Below are 24200 nucleotides of genomic sequence, written 5' to 3' on the forward strand. Positions count from 1 at the left end.
GGCCCCGATAGTGAAGAGGATGCTGCGTCCCTGTTGTGATATCTTCAAAGCCTTCCATTGCAAAGTAGGGATGGAGGGATGGGTTAGGGACAATCCTCTTTGAGGAAGGCAGGGACACGTTGAGCAAAAAGCACTGCCCACCAGCCCCAGTCCCTCCCAACTGCCCACCATCCATCCCTGGGTTGGGGCTGGGGGGGAAGGAGCAAAGGCTGCACGCAGCCAGAAAGGCAAAGACAGAAAATACTGCTGGCAATTGAAGAGGTAACCAAACATATGGAGTGATTTCTTCCTTTTTCTTTATAAAATGTACATAAAGAACATATATCCTTTGAGGTAAAAGTAAGACCAGTTTGTAATTTAACCAGATACATTAACAACAATGACAAAAAATAAATCTACAGTGGGTGTTCTAGTAAAATAAGAGACCAAGTTTGGCTATATACAATACTTGAGATAGTTAAAATGTAATAATCATTATATATACATTAAATACATACAATTACAGTTATTTATATACTATTTACACAAACAAACACACAGATTTCAACCCCTTGCAATTGGCAATGTGCAAGCAGAAGCGCGTCTGATCTTTCCTGAGAAGGTGCTGAGGCTGCTAATTCCTACTCACAGAAACGTGTGTTTCCTCTGTCCCTTTTGTGGTCATATCTGTCACAAACCACCCAACGTTTTACAGTCATGGTTGCTGTGGAGTTCCTGTTTATTCCTCATGGGTGGAGGAGTGCAAACCTCCAGCCTGCAGAAGGTGAAGACTTGTGGCATCCAAAGATCCTGGGTTCCAAAGCATCAGCAGCGGCATTTCTCCACTTGTTGGCTCTGACCTTAACCGTGAGCAAAGTGGCATTAATACTCATCTGTCCAAGCACCTGCCAACACTCAAGTCTCTTTCTCAATGAAAAACAAAAACAACATATGAAGAATAGAAATGTGAGGAAATTGGCTGCATTTCACCTGTCGTAGATCCTCAGTTGGCTCTAATAAGGCTGTATTCAACAGGGGGAAACCTGACCATGTCACAAAGAGCCAGATAGGAGAAACTGCTTTAGGTGTGGCTATGAGGATGTATGGACACATCTATGGAGGAGCACGAATATGACTGACCTTCCTGTGGATGCACCACTGCTTGTCAGGTGCCCAACACCAACTGTAATGAACACGCTGGGGCTGCTCTCAATGAGTTGGGCCAGGAGCTACTGCTGAACTTCTATGCTTGTGAGTGAGAGGATCAAAGTATCCCCCCAGGCATGAGTCCGTTCTGCCTCTGATGACTTATCAGTTTGCTGTCACCTGAGTTGCCTCATTATAGCACAGCCGTTCCTCTGAGAAGGGTGAGTAAAATGCTGTTTTATGAAAGCAAAACCTTTGTGTCATCACTGAAGCCTCATTCCAGAAACACCCATGTAAGTTGGATGCGATCTACACCTGCTGTAGATGTTCTATTCTGGGGAAAATAAATAAATAAATACAGCATCCTTCCCTTAGTATAAAACTCAGTGTACAGACTCCACAGTCCTGACAGATACAATGGTGAACTGTCATATTTTAGTCCATCACATAGGTTGTACTATCCCCATGTGTCCTGTACTCGGGTTAATGATAGCTCCTGGTTATTATTATGTATCTTTACTAAACCAGAGAAACCAGTGCTGTAGCTTGGCCAAAAACAGTCAAAAAGGGATCTGAAAGTGGTCTAGGAGCCCAGAGCAGGAGGAGTTTAACACTAGACATGTAAAGCTGCTGGCACAGAACAAGTGACACCAAAGTGGCTGTGAACACCTCCATGCTGGCAATAAGAGGGGGGAGGTCAGGAATCTCCCAACAGCAAGGCTTTGCAATGGCCTTATAAGCAGCACAGAAGGCAAAACACAACTGAATCATTCCCCTTCCAGCTTTTAATTGGCTTTAAGGCCTATGATGTGTGCCCCACATGTCCTTCCCCACTCTAAGCCCCATCCCAGCACACGTGTGCTGGGATGTGTTCCCGTGGGAACTACAGGGAGATGCTGGGGGCAGAGCTCAGGCAAAAGATGCCCTCAAACTTCTAAAGACCAAACGTCCCTCAACTGAATGACTGCATGAGCCATGGGGCAGTGAGCTCCTTGGCACACAGGAATGCAATGGGCAGTGCCTGCGAGTTTAACTCCTCTCTGCTGGGACTGATGCTTCCATTATGGTGGTGCAGCCATAAATGACAGAGCATGTTCCTGTGGTGCTGCTTACAAAAAATAATAACCGCAATAATAATTAAAAAATAATAATAATTGGAAATATAATAAGTTTCTTGCATAGGTCTTTTATAGGAAAATGTAAGAATTAATCCTGATGGCCTCTAACTTTATCAATGGCATATACAGGCAAAGATGGTTATAACATGAGACTAACTTCGTTATCAAGCTCCCATATAGAGCCATTCTTCCAATGGACAGCAGTTCCTTCTGGGCAGGAAGAGCATTTAAAGCATCCTCAGGTACGTGAAAAAACACCACCAATGAGTAAACCCTCCAATAATGAAGCAGCAGAGCCTCATCCAGCAGGGGTGAAGAAAATCCCATCGTTCTGACTACCTGGCTCTCACTGACCCCGAAGGAGGTCGATGAAACCAAATTTGAACAGAGCTGATGCTATCACTTCTCAGCACTGTTCTAAAGTTTGGAGCCTCTCATTGCCTCAGGAGCTGCTCACACACTGAATGGTGCCATTTACATCGGTGAACACAGTGGAAATTCAGGCACTCGGTGTCTGTGCAACATCCATGAGCAAATGCTTTTATTTTTATCACACAAGGCATCAGCACTTTGACAGGCTCTCCAGGAGCTGCTCCTTGCCTTTGTCTTAATGGTGCTTTTGTAATGTTTTGTGATGTGTTTGCCCCCTTGAAGTCTCTGCTCTTTTATCCCCTCGTGTCCTATCCAGGACCCACACCTGGCTGGAGCTGGCTGGGGAAGCAGTGGCTGGTAGCACGGTGATATCAGAGTTCTTAGCAATTGCATGTGGGATTTCCCATTCAAACTGCATGCTTTGTGAACGAATTAATGCTCCTTTGCTACAAAAGGGGAATGCTCCAGTAATGTCCTTGCTCTCCCAGGCCATCCCAAGATGAATAAAAATCACTGCCAACTTCATCGTGAGGTCAATTTACCTCTGCCATGGGAACACCCAGCTGGCTCCCAGAGCTGGCTCCCTAAGAACCGGGCTGATCCCAGCAGCCAGCTACTCTTGCTGCTCTAAGTCCACTTTTGCACAGTTACGTATTGAGGAACCATTTAAAAACAAGCCAGGGATGTTACTAGATGGGGTACCTGAGAAACCAACAGCAGCTCTCTGTCTAGAAGTCATCTAACATTTTTACAAATACTTATTCATTTTCACATTGAAATGAAATATATATAGAGACTAGGAAATGCCTATCTTTTATCTATTTGTTTGTAGCCCAAGATAAAATCCCACTGCCTTTTCAGTGCCTTAGGTTAGGGATGTAAAGGAAGACAACGCTGTACTAAACCAATGTCTGAAAGAGAAAAAATACCTTTCTTAGCAACTGCTTCTGCACCCATGTAAGCAGAACGGCACTGAAAGAGGCAGGGCAAGCAAGTTCCCTTCCACACAACCACCTGCCCTTCAGTTCATCCTGCCCCGAGAAAGACAACTTTGGTCTCTGGCCATCAACTGAAAGCTTTCATTCAATATTCATCCTGGTCCTCCACTGAGGAAAGAAGACTCAAAATATGAGGAAGGAATGGGGATTTCAGCTTTCAGTCTTAGCCTGCGGTCCCCACAAATGCACAACTTCCAGTTCAGTGACCCACAGCAGCGGACACTTTGGGGTCACTTATCCTGGCCCAAGCTGACCAACAGGTGTCCAAATCCATGGACCTTGAGTCTCGTTTTGAAAGAACCAATGTGAGGGACAGCATTTTCAAGGGAATGGAATGGTTCTCACATTACATAAGAATGACTGACAGCTGGCCGCTATTTCCATATTCCCCACTGCATCAGACCTGCTCTGATGATGAGCAAGGGTATAATAGGAAACACAACATGGAACACACTGAGGTCTCTGTTCCTCTAGGCAGGGCTCTGGAGCCATGGCTGTGAGCAGAGTGGCCCCAGCAGTGCCCTGGGGGGGGGTCCCTCACATGCACTGTAGTCCTTTGGCTTACAGGCAGATGTGCATGGAGGTCCCATTTCCACAGACCTCAAATCCTGAGCCACACCAACCTGCTAAGCAAAGCTCCGGTCAGGGTCTTGCTGCACCCAACTTGGCTCTCAGGTCCACAATTAAAATCCAATGATTCCAGTGGGAAATTTCCTTTTATTTACAAACACTCACGGTGCCAAACCCCACAGTCCATCCAAGCTCTGGGCTCGCGCTGTCCTCTAGAGCAGCTTTTTTGCTGCAGCCCGGGCATCAGACACCACAAAGCACCTCCAAAGCAGCACCAACAGTGTCCTTGGCCAGCACCATGGGCTGTGCTTCCATCCACAGACAGCAGCACCAATGCATCAGCCCAGCAGCACCCCGTGCACAGCGCCCAACAAACACACGCACCACTTGGCATACCTTACCTGGAAAGAGGCTTTATTGAACATAGCTGTAAAATTATCTCTTCAGTTGAATTACTGAATTTTGCACAAACATTTCTCTACAGAATAAAAAAAAAAAAAAAAAAAAGAAAAAAAAATTAAAAAATAAAATAAAATAAAATCAAGCCTTGTCATTGTTGTACTGCATCTCGTTGTGCTTTTGATACTCATGTTTGTAAATATGATGCTGTTTGTTGATTTGTTTTCATGTTGGTACTCCAATTCCTTGCATATCAGGTTGGTTTTATTTTTAATCCTAGGGTGTTGAGAGAACAAGTAATAATCATCATTATCATCATTATAATAATAATACTCCTCTTTAGACAAAAGTCTTTTTGTTTTTTTTTAAATGAAGTTAAAAGCTGAGATAATTTAAGGAAAAAGGTCTTCAAATTGTCATAACCAACTGTCAGGGAAATTTACAATGCTGTGGAAAACCGGCTGGCTATCGGTACGTGTCGGGGCAGCTCCAAACCCACGTGTGTTTTGTTGCACGAGTGGAACTCTGACTTCCCTGCAGCAGCAGCAGCAGCAGCAGCCCCATGTCGGGCTGTGCCCGCAGAGCACAGCGCTGTGCCCGCGTGGCCCCGGGGCCGCCTGCGCCAAGTGCATCTCCGCCACCTCTTCCTCTGGTTGACCCACCTGATCACCTGAAAGGAACAAATAAAAAGCGCTGCTCCCATTTCCAGGACCAACGGAAGCTATTTTCTAATGGGTAATAAGCTGAAAGGCCATGGCTGTCTGGAAGGTTAATCAACAGATAGCTCGTCCGAGAGGGCTTACGCAGCAGCTCAGGTCCATCCACCTCCAGGAGCGGCTTCGCTTCCTTCGCCTGCAGTCGGGCTCCGTAGTTTGTTTAGAAAATAGTTTGCACAAACCACATTTTAGCAGTGCAAGCTTCTGTGTTGAAATTATTATTATTCTACATATACTTTTAAATCAGGCTTGTTTCATTGAAGGCACTTGGTTTCCATGGCAATTTATAAAAGATGGTGGTTTGGTTTCTTCACTTCATTAGAACAGATGACTCAGTTGGGGAGGGGAGAGGGGTGTTCAAGTGGCCGCAAGCAAGCTCCGATAAGCCTGTGTCATATGTAAGCCCAGGTCACACATCCTGGATCGTAATGCATGCAAAAGGAGACAGCATACCGTTATCGAGCATAGCCATGAGAAATGAAACGGAAATGTCTTAAAACAGCTCTGATTCGGGGTTACTCTCTAGGGGAGGTGACAGCCAACGGCGAAAGGGCCTACATGTTTTTAACTCTACACTAAAATCCTTCTCAAAGGGAAAATGAATGCCAGCTCTTCACATACCCTGTTTACAGTGAGGTGTTGCTCTCTGTTTTAATTTTATCTTTTCCTCTCTCTCCTCCTTTTTTTTCTTTTTTTTTTTGGCAGGCCATTAGGTTTCCATGGTAACAAGCAAACTATTCATTTGAAACAAAACCAGCCATGACTTTGTGCTTTGACAAGGGTTTCTATCGCTCTGTTCCGAGAGTTCAACCAGATGATGCTGTATTCGTTATTGACCACAAAAGCACCTGAAGGTCTCTTCCTCACTTAGGCCAGATCTCATTCTCACATGTGGTTCATAGTGAGTTACACTCCCATGACGCCTTTTATGTCCCCAGTGCTTTTAAACTGTTTTGTGTTTTTTTTGTTTGTTTTTTGTTTTTTTAGTATTTATTTATGTATTTATTTAACTTTTGAGTCAGTCAGTGGAGGAATCTTTGGTAGTTTGTTTTTAAATGTCCGTTTTACAAAGACTCTTTCTTCATGCCAGTGCCTGGTGAATCTTTTGTAGCCTCTGCCAGGATAAGGTCACCTCTGATGACTTAAGACAAACATGAGGATGGTAACAGGGATAAGTCGTATATGCGCTAATGTCCCAACAGCACCTGATCGTAAATCTACAGAAAGGGGGAAAAAAACACAATTAAAGCTCTGTGTCATAACGCCAACATGGGGATGGAGGGATGAAAAGAGTTCCATGGGCAACTGTCACAATTTAACTATAAATTTCACTCTGTTTTGATTCCCAAAACAATTTTTCATGTTGCTTGATCCATTTGTCCCTCCTGACCCGCTGGGGAGGGCTGGGTGTAAGGGATGCTGCTGCACCCACAGCCCTGAGGGAACCCACTGCTGCCAGCATCTATGTGTGGGCAGAAAGCAAAACTCTTCTCCTGCAGCCTCTCTGACTGACTTAACCACGCAATACTCTGATCCCTCACAGAACACCCATTTCAGCAGATGCCTCAATTTTACAGCACAAGGAGCAATTTGCTCTCCCCAGCTTGTAGAAGAGCCACTTACTGTTGGCCGGCTGGTCGGATTTCATACACTCTCCTTCCACAATTGATACATCATCAATAGCAATGTCTCCTTCGATGCCTGGGCCCCGGATCCCTTCAAATATAAGCTGCAAAAAATAAAAGGAACAGCAGTTCATAAGATGGCAAATGGGAAGCACACAGCAGTAAATTTTCCTGAGGGGCTTGGAATACCATGCAAATATTTCCTATGGGTCGGAATGCAGCACAAACACCTTGTAGCCATTATTTACTGTAAAGCTGCTTATCAGCTGGGCACTACTGTTGTACAGAAGAAACCAAGTTATATGCTTTCCTCTCCCAATGCAACATGATGCTGTCCTGCCTCGCTGCTGCCTAATTAGCTCTGCAGAGGAGCAGACTCATTCAGTGTAGCAAGAAATGTATTCCCTAGCAAACTTCAAAGCCCTTCTAACGAGATGAAGGAATTATGCGAGGGATACATCTCCCAAGCAGCACCATTTGCAGAGCTATCTCTCTCCTCCTTTATTGCTCCCCCCAACTCAGATCTTTGAAATATTTTTGGCTCACTTAGATGAAAAGTTTCTAACCTTTAATCTGTGACAATATTTGCATCAAATCCAATGAATCTTATAAGGGCGTGCTGTGGGACTAATGGAGAAATTAACTCTTGGAGGTAGAGCCAATTTGACAAAAAATATTAATACCATCTGGAGCAAAATGCTTAAATTACACCTCATAATGAGCTTGCTGCATTAGGGAGGTGTCCGGGGCACTCTCTGTATCCACTGATTTCAGCAGCACACAAGTCCAAGCCTGTTCTAGCAGCTTCCAACATTTCTTTGCTCATCACTACAGTTTAGAGCTTCTCATATGAAATTAACAGTCTTCACTATAAATAATGAATAAACACCGAGGGCAGTGGAAAATATCCTTGCAAACCACAGAGGGCACGAGCATCACCCAAGGACCAGGTTGGATGGGGGCTTGGCCACTTGATCTGGTGCTTGATTCAGTGGTTGGCTGCCCTGCCTGTGGCAGAGGGGGTGGAACAAGATGGTCTTTGAGGGGTCTCACAAACCCTGACCAGCTTCCCAATCACGCTTTTCAACACCCTTCTTGTTCTTCCCTGCAGTCTTTTTGCCCAGTTCCACCCTCTCTGTTCATCTCAAGCACCACATCACACTGCCCTTTGCACATCTCTCTCCACTAATTCTCCTTTCATTTCCTCCCACCCAACACTTCTATGACTGTTTATGCCAAAGCACTTCTGTTCCATCACTGCCCCTGCACAGGAATAAGACAAAAAGTTGGGATTGGCACCTACCCATGAAGTGAACCCAAAACACATGTTCGGGATCAGAGAACCACAGAACTGCCCGGGTTGGAAGGGACCTCAAGGATTATGAATTGGCTGTTTTGGTTCATGCTCCATGACTGTTCCCAAAGCCACGGACTCTTTAGGGTGCCCCAGGAATCCCAGAGAGGGGACAGGAACCAACAGCTGACGTTTTGGGCCTGTTCCACTTGGAAACAGCTCATGGCATGAACAAGAGTTGCTCCTAAGAGTTTATTAGCATCTCACTGTCAAACCAGAACTGAAATGTGTGAAGCCCGACACAATGTGTGGTGAATGAAGCAAACAGATTGCCACAGCTCTGAGCAGGCAGCACTGCTGCAAAGATGGATCCTTTCTTTTTTCATGGAAAACCCAACTGTTCCCTAAGACATCTAACAAAGACATTACACCATGGACCCTAAATGTTTTGTCATAAGAAATAATTTCATATTCCAGTTGGCAGTCTAAAATTATGTGTATATATATATATATATATAATACCAGCTAACAGCATTGTCTAAGAACTGAAATGCATTTCCTCTTGGAGGAAATAGCTGCTGTTCTGCCACTGACGTGTGCATGATTAAGCTCTGTGGTGCTCACCTATTTGCAGCAAGGAAAGCAATTACCTGTCCAAAAAGCGGCTTTCAGGGCTGAAATGATGCTGTGAAATCCTGTGTCAGAAACAAGGGTCAGTGAACGCGTGCTCCAGACCTGATGTCCCCATCTGTGATGCCTGATGCCTGCTGCTCGAGCACTGCAAAGCATGTGCAGCCCAGTGCCGTCCCTTACCTGGAATGAAGTCGGGGGGTTGATATTGACACGGGCTTGGTTCCAGTGCTGGCCCTTATTTCCACTTGAAGACCACAAGGGGTTCTCTATTGCGGTCTGGCCTTTCAGCCGTAGGTAAACATTCAAGCTTCCTGGAAGAGAGGGCAAGAAAGTGAGCTGAGGATTGAGTTGGGGAGGTGAGACCCTGAGCTGGTCAGGCTGTGCTGGGGCTGGATGCTGGACCAGTGATGGTGCTGGGATAGTGCACTCCTGTGCTGCACATCTGGAACAAATCTCTGCAACACAGTGGAGGTGGATACGAGGGTTTCTTATCCCACAGAGAAAAACTTTTACACTTGGGATAACTGTGCTATGGTGAAGTGTGAAGTGAACTCTCAGTGGATGGTGGCCCAGCAGCAAGCTGGGCCCTGAGGCAGGGGGCCATGTCCCTTGCTCCCAGCAGCTTGGGAAGGACATGTGGCTTTCCAGGGGGACTGTAAGAAGGAGTTTTTTGTGCATTAGTTCAAAGTGGACATCTCCAGCCACCTTACCCAAAGGTAAATAAGCAATGCAGTTTCCTAGCTCTCATTTAAAACACATGTCCAACTTCTTGTTTACCCTGACCACAGTTTACTAATACAAATACATCTGAGGTAGGTATGATGCCTTTAATCCTGCTAAGAAGCATTCTGCAAAGTCAAGCCAATCCTCATTTGAACCTCAGTAAAACCTCAGGGAAAAAAAAACCTCAAACCACAACTCTGGGTGTCTCCCCACCACTGGCCATGAAGGTGCTGGTTCCAGCACAGATGTTCTTTGCAGCAAGTATCAGACCCCAGCACTCAGCTCTCTTCTGCACAATGCTCCCACTTCTGTGATGGTCTGTGAGCAAAAACCAGACTGTCCATGAGCACCAAGAGGCAGCACTTTCTTCACTGAGCAGAGTTCAGTAAATCACTGGAGGTACTGTTCCTCTTGCTCACACCGTTCTGACTGCAGATGTGTGGGGCAGTGTTTCTGTGCTATGGGAATCACTGCATCTGCCTTCATTTAAGAATGCTCAAACAGTCAGGTTCACACAAAACCACGTTTCTTAGGGAGTCAGGAGTGGCATCTGGGAGGCTGACACAAATCACATTTGCGAGGAGACCTCTCACATCTGAGGCAGCTGCAGAGTGACTCAGCTCCTGCTAATAAAAACCTCTTATTTCAAATAATAGCAAAATCCAGCGCCTTGAAAAACATGAGCTAAAAGGGGAATGGAATGGTGAGCATTCTCATCATGGCTGCTTCAGCAGGGTGCCCATCTCCTGGAAGGAGCAGGGAGGTGATGCTGCTGGAGAAGCTGGGCAGCACCAGTCCCTCCTGACACATTTATTTTCCAATGCATGGGAGGTGAACAAGTTGCACAAAGGAGGAATGGATTGTAGCAGTGACAGTCCATCTCTGCCTGCTATGGATACACCAAAAAGACCTCGTCCTGCCATGTGCAGAAGAGAAATTCTATGATTTTTAACAACTGTGCTGGGTCCAAGGCAGGAGAAAAGGCAAGATCTCAGACAGCACTACTTGAAGTTACAGCATTACCCAGAAAGTCACTTTTCATGAAGACAAAAAGCAATGCCAATAACAAAGAAGGGAAGGAGAGCTGGTAATTGTTTCACCCATTTGCACGGGCTGCCATGCTGCAGGGCTGTGTGGAATTGCTAAATAATTTAGGTAAGAAAAGCATGTAAATCCATCACTGCTGAGGTTGCAGAGATTTAAGGTTGTTCATATCACTCTCAGACTCTCAGTGTCATGGAGTTTCTTGAAATTAGTAGCAGGTGATAGCAGTCTTACTTAAAACGTAAAATAACCATTCCTATACCAGATCATGGGATCACAGAATGGTTTGAGTTGGGAGACCCTTCAAGGCCATCTGGTCCCATTCCCTGCAGTGCACAGAGACACCCACAGCTCAGTGCTCACAGCCCATCCCCTGACCTTGGCTGTCTGCAGGGATGGGGCATCACTGCCTTTCTGGGAGAACTGCCAGTGCCTCACTGCCCTTACTGCAAAAAACTTCTTCCTTACATCCAATCTAACTCTCCCCTTTTTTAGTTGGAAACCATTATCTTGTCACAACAGTCCCTGCTAAGAGTCTGTCCCCTTCCTTCTTACAGCCCCTTCAGATATGGATTGGCTGCTCTCAGCTTTCACCAAAGCCTCTTCTGCCCCTGTCCCTCATGGCCAGAAACAGCAAGTGTGAATGAAGTTCAGTTCAGTTCCTGATGGCATCCCATCAATAGGGCCAGGAGCTGCATGGTGCAGAGCTCAGCAGCACAGGCCTGGGGCAGCTCCCAGTGGCTCTAATGATAAGAAAAATGGCTATTCTCACAAAGTCAATTAGCAGTGCTCCAGTTTGGTGTGGAAGGGAAAATCAGAAACACTGATGGCTTTAAAATACAGTGACAGCTATAATGGAGCTACAACCTCATTGTCTCTCAATATGCAAATGTAATAAGGACAGCGACTCCTCGTTCTCTTGTTCCCCAACAATGGCTCATTGTTTGCTGCAAATCAAGTAATGGGATCTTCTACTTCCTTTCTGCTTAAGGTAATGTACCTACTCCCTCTGAAGCACCTGGGCACTTTCCTTGGCAGCCAGCAGCCTCAGAGCCAGCCTTGAGACCCACAGGGAATTATGCTCCAGCACGTGAGCAAGAGCCATCTATTTCAGGCAGAGAACACTTCATCCTCCTGAATCAAACCACCTGGCATGGGATGTAGGCCCCTGCTTATCTCGCCAGAACCGTGCCACAGCTTCAGTGCTAATCTCGGATCTGTGCTCTGCTTTCTGCAAAGGCTCCCAAGCACCACTCCTTATCGCTACCGACATTTTCAGGCTCTTCTCCAGAGACACCAAGACCTGAGCAGCAGATAAACTGGGAGGCTGCTTTTTTATTCAGCACAGTGCAACAGCCATGTTTTCAAATTGATGTCACTGGGGTCATTCATGTAAGAACAGAGGATGAAGCCTCTTATCCTCTATGCCTCTATTCCTCCACTGGTGACAGAGCATCACTCCAGGATGATCCTCCATTGCTGTTTTTTTATTAGGGATCTTTCACATCTCTGCTGGAAATGCAGTCATGTTTTGATGAGCAAAGAGACTGTTTTGGAAACAAAAACTTTCCCTGTGAGATAGGGAAGTAATAAACCTAATACTCATTGGAAATCCTAGGGATAATTAGGGAAAGTAAAGCCCAACAGAAATGCAGACATGCAGCACTGACGTCTGCTGAACAACGCTATGACAACATGGGCACAAGGGAGGATCAGGCTCCATTCCCCTGCAAGGCACTCTGGTTTTCAGGGAGAACTAGTGAAGAACTGGCAGCTGAACATCATTGAAAAGAGAGAGCTCAGCACAGAGATCACGTGTGAGGTCTCAGTTGGCAGCTCCTACCCTGACAGTGCATACTGAAGCTCTGATGGTCAGTGCTTATCCCTGCATGGGGGTAAGAGGAACCTTCTATGTATATATTGGTTGCAAATTCCAGAACATCAATGAAGGGTCAAGAGTTTATGGTAAAACAGTTAATTTGGTGTAGTAATAAGATTTAGGTGTATCCACATGGCAGTAATCCTTAATAAAATGGCACTCTTCTGAAAATAACTATAATATCAATGAAATAGTTCACAGAGAATCACAGCATTTTGAGGTAGGAGGCACCTGTGGAGCTTGTTCCAGAGCATTATGTTGCCTAGAACAGAACAGTGGCCAATTAGATTTTGGCTGTCTCCAAGGTCAGATACACCGCTGGTCAATCTGTGTCCATGTTTGAACACCTTCATAGTGAAATGAAAATCCTTACCAATCTGATGAATTCCTTGCATTTCTACATGTTCCCATTAGCATTCTGCCTTGCCAGAAATTACTTCCATGGTCAGAAGGTGAGCACAAGACTGAAGGTGAGCTCAGAAGACTAAGATGCTTGCATGAAATTTCAGCTTTAAAGTAGCTGTTCAATATATGACCAGAATCACCCATAGGCCAAACACAATAAAAAAGATAACTTTAGCTACACAACTTTCAACAGCATAAATATGAAAAGAGAAACTAAATGATGAGTAATGGAAAATATACCTTCTAAATGAAGGTTATTGAGTATACATCATCTATACCTCATCCAAAATGCTGATTAGGACTGATTTACCTGGGCAAAACATTGTGCTGTCACAGAATCAGAGAATCATATAATTGATCAGGTTGGAAAAGACCTTCAAGATCATCAAGTCCAACCGCAACCGAACCATCCTACCCTAATAACCCTCAGCTAGATGTAATAAACACTAAATATAATATCTCCTAGATATAACAATAACCTAAATATAATAACTCCTTTCCTAAAAATAAAGCAATTTCTAAGGGTGAAAACCTTCCAAAACTCAAGTAGTGACCTCATCAATGCAACTATTCCTAACATAACAGTGCATAAATCACACAAGTCTTAGAACATAACTATTCCTGAGGTTTTTCTCTTCCCTTTTTCACCATCCTCACGTGAGCAATACAGGCAATACAGCTCACATCTGGGGGATCAAATGATACACCTTTGCTGATTTCATAATTCATTTCTTGGATTCCTTTTGCACTCTCATGTGCTTTGTAACATTTTGTCAGAATACGACAATGTTGAATTTAGTGAAGATGTAGGTGCCTGCATTCAAACACGTGGCTGACACTATTTATCATCTTTCTGTCTTTGGAGACAGAACAATTTTGTATAATATTGTTCATGGAATCACAGAATGTCCTGGGTTGGAAGGGACCTCAAGGATCATGAAGCTCCAACCCCCCACCACAGGCAGGGCCACCAACCTCCACATTGATACCAGCCCAGGCTGCCCAGGGCCCCATCCAACCTGGCCTTGAACACCTCCAGGGATGGACGGGGCATCCACAGCCACTCTGTTTTCAAAACTGGACCACTTTAAACAGTAGCTAAAACGATGCCATCTACATTTTTTAACGTCAGAGAAGTGACATTGAGGGATTTCATTCTTTGACATCCAACTGTCTACATCACCATAAAAAAGACCTGTACAGTCATACACCCGATCACTAACTGTCACTGTCACCATCTTCATCTGTGGGTCAGCTCCTCTGTCAGGCAGCACTCTATGTGTCAGCTCAAGAAATGAAACAGAAAAGAGCAATTCCAGCCTAAACAGAGAAGGACAGAAGGGCAGCCCAGGAGAAAGACCAGAACTGCAAAAATTCGGGGTCACTATTTTGTGGGCAGATGTCAACCTCAATAGCTCTTTTTCTTACGTTTATCCCACCTTTAAGAAGTTCCAAAGAACCCTTTGACCCTTCACAGTCATAACTCTGCTCTTCACTGTCCTATAGCAGAAGCAGGCTCATGGAGCACTCTGTGCTTTGTCTCACTCAGCATGGCATAGCTCCAGTTCCTCCTGCAGCGAGCAGAACTTGCACCGGGGGCTGCGTTCGAGTGCTCAGCAGTGCAGACAGCTAACAGAACGGAGAGAGCTGTCTGCTCTATTTATAACCCGAGCTCTGCCTGCAGGCAGCTGAAAGCTTCCCAAAGCGACCACCAGAATGCACTACAAGGATGTGCTTGCCCTTGAAAATATCTATAAAATACATGGAATCAGGGCAGCGTGGCACTGGAAAGCCTCCCAACGCACTGGTAAGCACCAAGAACCCAGAGGGATTTACAGGATTTAGAGAAATTGGCTCGGGCTTATACTTCTACATTTTCCCACACCTTTTTTTTTTTTTTTTAAAAAACACTGTGCAAAGTAATTAAACGTGTATCTTGAAAGAGCTACGACTCAAAATAGACCTGAAGATTCACCTTGGAAAGATCTGCTCGCACAGCTCTTGAATGCATTGTTCAAGGCTTTCCTTTAGGACCCGTGTGCTGTTAATTGCTTCACCCCTAAACTTGCAAGGAGAGTTTCCACACACAATGACCAGGCAAAACACTCAAAACCAAGCAAACCCTCTGCAAGTCTTCACACTATCAGGAGTCCCTGCTCAAAACCCCACGTGTATACAACGTGCTCTTGTCAACCATTAAGAGGATTCCTGCTAGCATATTGATTGTGGGGAAGAGTTTTATAGCCAAAGTAACGTTTATAGGAGCCTCTCTTGCCAGCCTCGGCTGTAGCTGGTTTTGAAAGTGCTCCTGCATTTCCCTTCTGTACAACTGGACATTCCTCCTGCTTTTTCTCCCAAAGTGAAAAGACAATGTCATTGGCTTTCTCCTACCTATGTGCTGTCCATACATGTGATAGTAGAAGCTAAAACAGTAGGCTGTATTTGTAGCTCCATAGGGGTTTTTTGGAGCAACGCTGAAAACAGGACTGACAAGTCGGGCCTTCTCCCCTTCCAGCCTGGGGCGCGACGTCTCAATGTACATGTAGAAACCTGGGAAAGGACAAGTGAAAATTGTTATGGTCTTAAAAACCCAACACAATACACACACAGGAAGATACTGGGCTATCTTGGTTAATTTTTCACATCTGTTTGATAACGGCACGGTTTCTGGGTCACATTTGTTGTACATGAAGCCCATGTTTTCCACAGCTGATTCAAAGATGTTTTCTACCAGGAGTAAAATCAGAGCTTGCAGGTCAGTGCTCATAAACAACTTCATATTGATATAACATTGTATATGCTCAAGAAAAGAAAGAATCTTTATGAAGGGGTTCGGACTTCAGACTCAAGGTTGCAATTTGTTCCTATAAACAATGAGGGGAGAATATTTTTAAATAAGGTAGAAAAAAATCTTGATGGAAACCTTCCAATGAACATTTTAAGCTGCCCACGTCAATCCCAGCACAACGGCTCACAAGAAGAAAATATTCATTTATTCTGGAGTGCGCCAACAACAGAGTATTTACTTAATCCAACCAAGCAAATATGATGCAGTATGGTTTTCTCCCTCTTGGTAATAGAGGGCATGGGGCACACAATAAAATAGCTCAAGTTACTGCAGTACTTGATAAATTCAGCACAATATGTCTGACTTTTCAAATGAAAATAAATACCGCAGTCAAGACAGCACACTTCTGTTAACAGGAGTAGCAGATTGAAAATTACATGTTTTAGCAAGGCCCAAAGTAAAAACAGGGCAAAAACCCCTCGCTGTGATAGTCTGAGAGTCCAAGTTAGAATTTTAATGACATGAAACAGAAGAATAGTTCAAGACGTGCTAGAATATTTCCCCACCAAGCTGTAATGTGAAAGTGATTGGTTGGAAATGGCACAATAGAAATAATACAGGGTGGTTAACAGTGCTATTAGTGGGCTCCAATAGGGACTGGCCTCGTGCCTCAGCTCTGTCAGCTTCTTTCTGAAGTCCCTGAGGTTTGCTCATCTTGGTGTGGTTAGGACGGACAAAGCTGGATGGAGATCCCTGACCCCAGAGCAGCTGCAGAGCTCCCAGTGCAGGAGGAATGGGTGCACCCTGGAGTTTACCTTCCTTGGAGCCGGTCCGGTCTGCGTTTGGCCCCGTGTTGGGGGTGTATTTTGTGTCTCTAGTGGCAGTGCTTTGCTTTGTCCAGTCAAAGTTGTCCGTATCGTCTTGAGTGAAAAGGCAAATGTTACCATCCTCAAACCCACAGTGGAACTCTCCTGCCAACACAGCAAACGAGAGGTGATTTAGAGCCTGAAAACACTTGATGCTTCCTTACCCCTCCATGAGAATGGATGTATTAGAGTCATAGAATCACAGAATTGCTCAGGTTGGATAAGACCTTCACAATCATCAAGTCCAACTGCAACCTAACCATACTACCCTAAAGGGGTAAAAATGGTCGGCAATGTGATATCTCTTAAATTACTCCTAGCTGTCAGCAGGGAAAACAAATAACAGCTAGACTAAGAGGAAATGTTATTTAGAGTAGACATGATGATCCTCAATCAGGATTATTGGGATCCTTTCTTTTGTGAAGAGGGTCTGTCAGATACCATCTCAACGATCCCAACTCCGGGTTATGACGGGATGGGGAAGTCCTGTAATCAAGCATTCAGGAACCAAACAAAGCAGAACTTCAAGGTTCAGTTTTCATCTCAGAACAGAATGAGGCCCCATGTAGTAAAATGTGCAAAAGCTTAATTTTATACACATGAACAGTTCCTGCTGAGTTTACTATTCCAGCAAAGTCAATTGATTTATCTGAGAAAACAAGCAAATCTCTCTTCTCCTGGGAGAACGCAGCTGTCTGCATACTGTGTGTAAGCTGCAGCATTCGTTATAGGGGTGCAATTTATATTCATTGTTAGGAGGAACTCTAACACCAGGCACCTTGGGATTATTCATCTGTGTTAAATTGAGGTGGTGTATAAATGTTTGTAGGTTCGGGGCTTCAGTAAACTATAAATCCACTTCAGCCACTGGAGCTTCACTGCAAATCAGTAAAGACAGAGGGACCTGGAGCTTAGCTTGGATATGTACTGCTAAGCAAGGATGCTGCTCTGAAGCTTATTTAAAATCATATAATGCTGCAAACTGAAAAAGCAGGCTTGACAATTCCTCCCAATCCACCAGGTGCATTAGCAGTGCTTTCCAAGCCTTCCTCATTCTGCCTCTGCTCACACTGAGCAATGCAAACTTCCTGCTGCATAGCAGTCAGCACAAAGCACTGCTCCAAACACCAGGTTACCACAAAAACCCAGTCCACAAAAACCTCTGTGCTCATTAGCACCTCAGACTTGATCTCTTGATCAATCTACTGGCTTTATTAAATCCTCCAGGAGAACTGACTCAGGAAAATGGCTGAAAGCCATCAAGGCAATGAGAAGCTCAGTTCAGGACTTCAGTTTGATTCTGGAAGTCGTGCTTTTTGAATGCTGAATTTGAAATGAGGAAGAGGGAATGCATAAAACTATTTGGCACAGGAGCACCTCCATAAGCACCACAGAGGAGAAATACAAATAGTGGCTTGACAGCAGTTCTGCCTGTGGGATGAGCACATGAAAGGAGGAGGCCATGAGGAACACTTGGGCCGTGGACTCCATTCAAAATCCTTCCAGGGAGAATGGGTGCAGAACAACAGCTTCATAATGTCCCTAAGAGAAGGAGGACAACACAAAGACCCCGGCAAAGCTCTTGAATGAGCAAGGACACCAACGAAGCACTCTGACACACGTTGCTTGGCTGACACTAAGGTAGGCTTCTACTTATGCACATCGTTCCTATAGCATGCAAGGTGCTGCTTTTATACAATGCGACAAAATGAAAGGGCCAAACAGTGACAAAAGATATGAAATTCTGCCTATTGGATCCAGTCCTGCAGGAAAAGTGATTTAAGACAAAGCATTTCCAGCTACTCAGTGGCTCCTACCATTACCCCTCCAGGTCCTTAAAAGCTGCATTTCCGTGTCACATCGTGCCCTCAGAGCTTCATTAAGAAATTCCACCACATCAGCAGAACAAAACCCACATCAGCCTTTTCTTCAAGACAAAGAAATTAATGCATTTGGGCCAGATGAAGAAAGGCAAGTAAAACTTTACCATTTATCTAATATGAAAATACCAGTTTCACGTGGAACCCTGCCATTTGGAATGCACTGGAAAAGGTTAGTGCTAAATATTCTTGGCATTAAACACCTTGTGAAAAATAACAGATGAATACAGATGGAAAGTAGTTCCCTGGGATTAGCTCTGTACTTCCCCTGTGCAGCAAGTAGGGCTGTAAGAAAGAAGGAGACAGACTCTTCAGCAGCATCTCTTGTGTCAGGATAAGGGGAAATGGCTTCAAAGTAAAAGAGGGGAATTACGGAATCACAGAATGGCCTGGGTTGGAAAGGACCTCAAGGACCATAAAGTTCCAGCCCCCATCCACAGGCAGGGCCACCAACCTCCACATTGATACCAGCCCAGGCTGCCCAGGGCCCCATCCAACCTGGCCTTGAACACCTCCAGGGATGGACGGGGCATCCACAGCCTCTCTGGGCAGCTGTTCCAGCACCTCACCTCTCTCAGAGTAAAGAACGTCCCGCTGACATCCAATCTAAATCTTCCCTCCTTCAAACCATTTCCCCTTGTCCTGCTATTATCTACCCTTTCAAAGACCTGGCTCCCCTCCTGTTTGTAGGCTCCCTTTAGGTACTGGTCTACAGTGTACAGTAGTTCGGTCTACTGCAAACTGTCTATATTAAATAGCATATTTATGTGTCACACACACACATGAAAGTAGCCCTAAGGCAAAATCTCAGTTTTTCAGTCATTCAATGCTACTTCCTTATGTACTGCAGAAATATCACAAGAACAAATGTCCTCTGCCATGTGATTATTCCAGAATATGAGCTGGAAGACGTGGCTTCAGTTTCCAGATAACCTGTTCCAGGCTTTCAGTTTTCCCAGTTGAGTAGTGCACTTACTCTTCATTCACAGTGGTGTAAATAAAGTCAGAATTCAGTCCACTGGGTTTAGAAAGAATCAGAAGCTGGTTGGTGTTATGTAACATACAACATCACCATTCATCCAGCGTTTTCAGTGGCACAAAATGAAAATAGAAAGCATGTTTAAAAATGAGATTGAATTTGCTCTGGGAGCCACAACTTCTCTTTCCCAGCAGATTTCTCTGCTGTCAAAGGGTTTTACTCAAGAAATCACTGGGGAAAAAAGCAAGCCATCAAGATTTAACCATCTCTTTGGTCATCTGAAAGAAATGCCACTGGGTGCCCTATAGCTCCCGGAGGGCAAACTCTCCCATTAGCAGAGGTGCACAGCTAGGCAGACTCGGAAGGAAATGGTGGGCAGGTTGCAAGAAGTCTCTGTCCCTGGAGCCAGCAGGGTTGTGACCTGAAGGGCCATTTGGGGGCCACCTGCACTGAGCCATGTGCCTGGCAGAGCTGCTGTTTGAGCTGCGCAATTGAGACGTTGTGAAAATGAGACAATTTCAGATCTTAAAATCATAGAAGATTATAGCGGGAAGCACATGGGATTGCAATGCTATTTTTTTTCTTAACATCAGAGAGTATATGTTTAATACATTAATTAGCAAGGGCCTCATCTACTGCTCACTTAAGTCAATGAGATTGGATCCTTCAGCTCCCACGAGCTTTAAACTGAGCCCTGATTAATTATTAATGCATCTCACAAGACCTTCAGCAAATAAGTTTAAAATTTACAGAAAAGTTTGGCCATCATCTGAGAGACAGACAGAGGCTGCTTGCACAGCCTGCTGCTTCTCTGCCTGCCTATGGCTGCGCCACAGCAGCAATAATGTAAGAACCCCACTCCATTTACAGCATCATTTCTGTATATGTGATTAGACGCAAGAATAACATCACAGTATGTCCCACACACAAAATATGCCCCCTTGCTACAGAAAGGGAAATCATGGAGTAGACAAATGGGGGATGAAGTCAGATGTTAGTGTTAAAATGAAGCTGTTTTTCTTAGCTCCAGCCCAGTCTCCTGTCTGCTGTATTGGCAAAGGTTTGGTGCCCAGAGGTGATTTGAATTTGATTTTTAAACACATCCAGGGATGGTGACTCAAACACCTCCCTGGGGAGCCTGTTCTCCTTAAACGTTCAGGTCTTTTGCTTCTCCCATGAGGCTGTGGCAAGGTGGGAGTTGGACTCTTTTCTTGTGTAACTAGCAATAAGTCTAGAAAGAATGGCCGCAAGTTGTGCCAGAAGAGGTTCAGGTTGAATATTAGGAAACATTTCTTCTCCAAAAGAGTGCTCAGGTGCTGGAACAGGCTGCCCAGGGAGTGGTGGGCTCACCATTCCTGGAGGGGTCCAAGAACCATTTAGATGCGGCACTGAGGGATGTGGTTTAGTGAGAAAATATTTGTGATAGATGGATGGTTGGACTGGATGACGTTGGAGGTGTTTCCCAGTCTTGGTGATTTGATGACTCTATGACTAAACTAGCAGTTTGCAGAACAAAAGGGATGATGCTGTCAGGCACCAGCTCAGCTTACACACAAAACTAAGGGACACAACAACTGAAAGTAGAATAACTGCCTGTCTCTTTTGAAGCACAAAGGACAACAGGTGCAAGGACAGCTCTTCATGTGGATAAAAGATAAACAAAGATAAAGAAATACTTACGTAGGTGTGGATTTACTGGAGCTGAAAGAGAGAGCAAAAATAAAATTAGCACAAAGGGAAAAAATTAATTAACCAGCATGATCCTAATTTGCCCACTGATCATTCTTCCCCTTCCTGAGGACCCTGATTACGGGTCCCACACTCAGACAGTCATCAAAACTGATGCTGTCCTTTCTGAGGAAGTTTTGCAGCTTCCCGACAAGCCAAAGGCAATGGCTTCCATGAGAAAAGCCTCTTCCACTCGTTACACGTGCTCCATCATTATCACATGCAGCCTGGGGAATGAGATGCTGTAATTAAGCATCAAAGCTGGATTACTGGCCCATTAGGCCAAGAGACACAACCAAGTAAAAAAAATCTAAATTCCTAATTGTTTGATACTGAGGTTCAGCTATCAGCCAGAGGATGGAACGTTATGAAAATCAAACCTTAGTCATGCTTACAGATATTTTAACCATGGGATGGCTTACCCAACTTTACACCCAGACTGACCAGAACAATGCTGGGTTACATTAGAAGAACATTAGAAGCTGGGTCTGAGGGAGAAATGAAAGTCTTCATTTCTGTGTTGCCTATTTGTAAAAGGGTACATTTGAGGATGGGAGTCTTAGGAAACGGAGCCCTTCTGCTCTAACCCTTATGCATGTGACAAACAGAAGGATGCTAAGCCCACCGTTAGAATTGTATGTTACCATTAGAACACTGAAATCACTTTATCTCCCGATGATGTGTCCATCTGGTAATCCTCGACTCCCATCTGAGTGTTGTTCCGTGTCTCACTGCCATTCCCCAGCTGTGTTCAGAGACACGAACTCTTGGTTTCTGACCCCAATCACAGTTTCTACTCAGCTCTAACCTCGACCTGAAGTTTTTAAAGCAGGTCTAATTTAGTGGCTCTGCCATCTGATCTTTCTTTGCTGAAACAAATGAGCAGTGACTTGTCCCCATGTAATTTTAAGAAACTTAGTCATCTCGTTATATTAGACAACCTCATAGCTTTTACCAACAAATTACCTTTCATTCTCCAAGAAACATTCATTCTGTGAGCTTCCTGAGTGACTGAACTTGGAATTAGCTGAAATTGCTGGAAACTACATTTAGCGATGCCTGCTTTGTAACTAAACGCACAGGCTTTTATGGAAACTATCATCAGTGCATAACCTTGAGTCATGCTACTTAGATTACACACACGGCAGAGTGAAAACGGCTTCTTGCCAAGCTAGCTGCAGCTCAAACCAATGGACAAAAGCAGAATAGCAAACTGAGGAAGTCAGACTGAACTTATCTAACAAAATAAACAAGAAAAATAAAAGAAAACTGAAAATAAAGCAACCCAGAAAGCACACTCTAATTGGTGCGCCAAGCTGCCCTGCAATGAAGTGTGACGGCTCCAGGTCTCACTGTTGAAAGGTGAGGCTGCTGTGTGCACAATGTGAGGGCAGCTTGTTCAATTAGCCATAAAGATAAACCAATGGATGACTGATGGAGCAGCTCCTAAGGCTGAGCTGGGAACATCTGGAAAGGCTTTGTGCCTCCGAGGGCTCTCACTGCTCTGCTCTGCTGGCCTGGCTTAATGCTGGGGAATCTCAGGAGGAGAACCAAGCATCAGGAAGGATGTGAGCTTGGGTAGAGCTGAGGCAGATCATCCCTTAATCTCTCTGCCTTTTTCTCCAGCGTGCAGGGAATAAATCCCACTGGAATTTCAGCTTGCTGGATGACTTCACTTTTCAGTGATCTCTATTATGTGCAGGTGATGGCTGAAAAATGTGGGCAGAATGGTTTGTTCTTAATGCCTGCCCTTGTATTGCATGTAACTGCATTTATACAGTGATGATTCTTCCTGATACAGACACTTGTTCAAAAACGTGTTCAGACACTGGGACCTTGTGCCCTCCCTTTACAAACAAAGCTGCAAACCAACTGTGAGAAACATAAAGCTAGAACTAAGTATGCTGGGTATTCAGCTGCTGTTTTCTACTACTGGAAACTGCTATCTACTTACGGTAATTACAACCAGAATCTAAAGGCTTTAATGAGGACCAGGAGCCCATACCTCTAAAAGCACTTGGTTTGCAGAGAGAAAAGCAGTCCTCATTGTAGATATTGATTCTTTATGCAGACAAGGCTTTTTTCTTCCCATAATGGTAACTCTGCATACTACATATAAAACAGCCCCATACTCACATCTCTGTATACTTATAAATCCTATAATTTATGCTCTATTTGATAAAATAGAGCCTTTGAAAAATTCTTTTTAGCTTGGGGCCCAGAAATACAATAATAAAAGCAATAATAAATGGAACAATTACATATACTTCTTCCATATAGAATCCGGGAACTTCCTAACCTGTATAAGAATACACAGGCAGGGCTACAAAGTGTTTGGCAGCCATCATCTACCTGCCACATCATGGAAGGCTGATTCTACATACAATAGTAGCAATGCTACGATTTGGGCTTCATTCACAGAAACGAGATTCACTTGTTTGTTTACTGCTAGTTAGAAACGTTTAATAATAAGTGCATACTGAAATAGTGTTAATTGGAATAGCTGGAGGACCTTATTGCTTGTTTGCATCACGGAGGCTGACGCAGATTTATGTTAAGTGATGGGGATTACACTGAACCTGTTACTAAAAGACTTATCTGCTTTGCACCAGCCTTCAAAATACTCATTAGTGATACTTTAACTGCCCTGTTAGTATTTACTAGCAGAGTAACATACACACCTACCAAAGAATTTGTCAAGTGATGTTTGGCTGTAATTATCAATGTCACTCCTACTGCGATGGCTGTTCTTTTCTCTCACTCCTCCTCTGCGTAAAGGAGAAAATAACTCATAGCAGGCAAGGAATTTCCCTATGAAACACTTCTACCATGTGCGATGTTTTGATTTGTGGGCTTGGATAGCAGGGGGGTTTTGTCTTCCGTGTATGGCTCCAGCTTGGGATGGATGGATGAGGTAATTGCCAGCAGTGCCTCCAACCTCAGCATAAAGCAAGGTATTCAACTGTTGCATGTCCCCAAAAAAGTATTTCTGAAGCAGTGGGGTGAGAAATATAGAGTGATGTGGCTGAAGCCCAGTGTACCCTCAGGGTATTGATCA

The 24200-nt window shown here is 44.4% G+C and overlaps 1 protein-coding gene across 4 annotated transcripts in view; it reads right to left on the reverse strand.

Moving 5' to 3' along the window:
• Window positions 1-274: 274 nt before the first annotated feature.
• Window positions 275-24200, reverse strand: part of MDGA2 (MAM domain containing glycosylphosphatidylinositol anchor 2) — a 290230-nt gene continuing 266304 nt past the window's right edge. For 3 of the 4 annotated variants that reach the window (XM_032444620.2, XM_085549694.1, XM_085549693.1), the window contains exons 12-17: window positions 21095-21115; window positions 16505-16660; window positions 15293-15451; window positions 9031-9161; window positions 6922-7027; window positions 275-6515 (exon numbers count right to left, since the gene is read on the reverse strand). In XM_032444620.2, the coding sequence (XP_032300511.2) occupies window positions 6427-6515; window positions 6922-7027; window positions 9031-9161; window positions 15293-15451; window positions 16505-16660; window positions 21095-21115 (662 nt within the window). In that variant the 3' untranslated portion in view covers window positions 275-6426. The remainder of the gene's footprint in view (window positions 6516-6921; window positions 7028-9030; window positions 9162-15292; window positions 15452-16504; window positions 16661-21094; window positions 21116-24200) is intronic. The other variant, XR_004307273.2, reaches the window with a different exon arrangement.

This window comes from Coturnix japonica, chromosome 5 (assembly GCF_054131305.1).
Source record: "Coturnix japonica strain WE chromosome 5, WE-NBRP24, whole genome shotgun sequence".
Taxonomy (NCBI): Eukaryota; Metazoa; Chordata; class Aves; order Galliformes; family Phasianidae; genus Coturnix; species Coturnix japonica.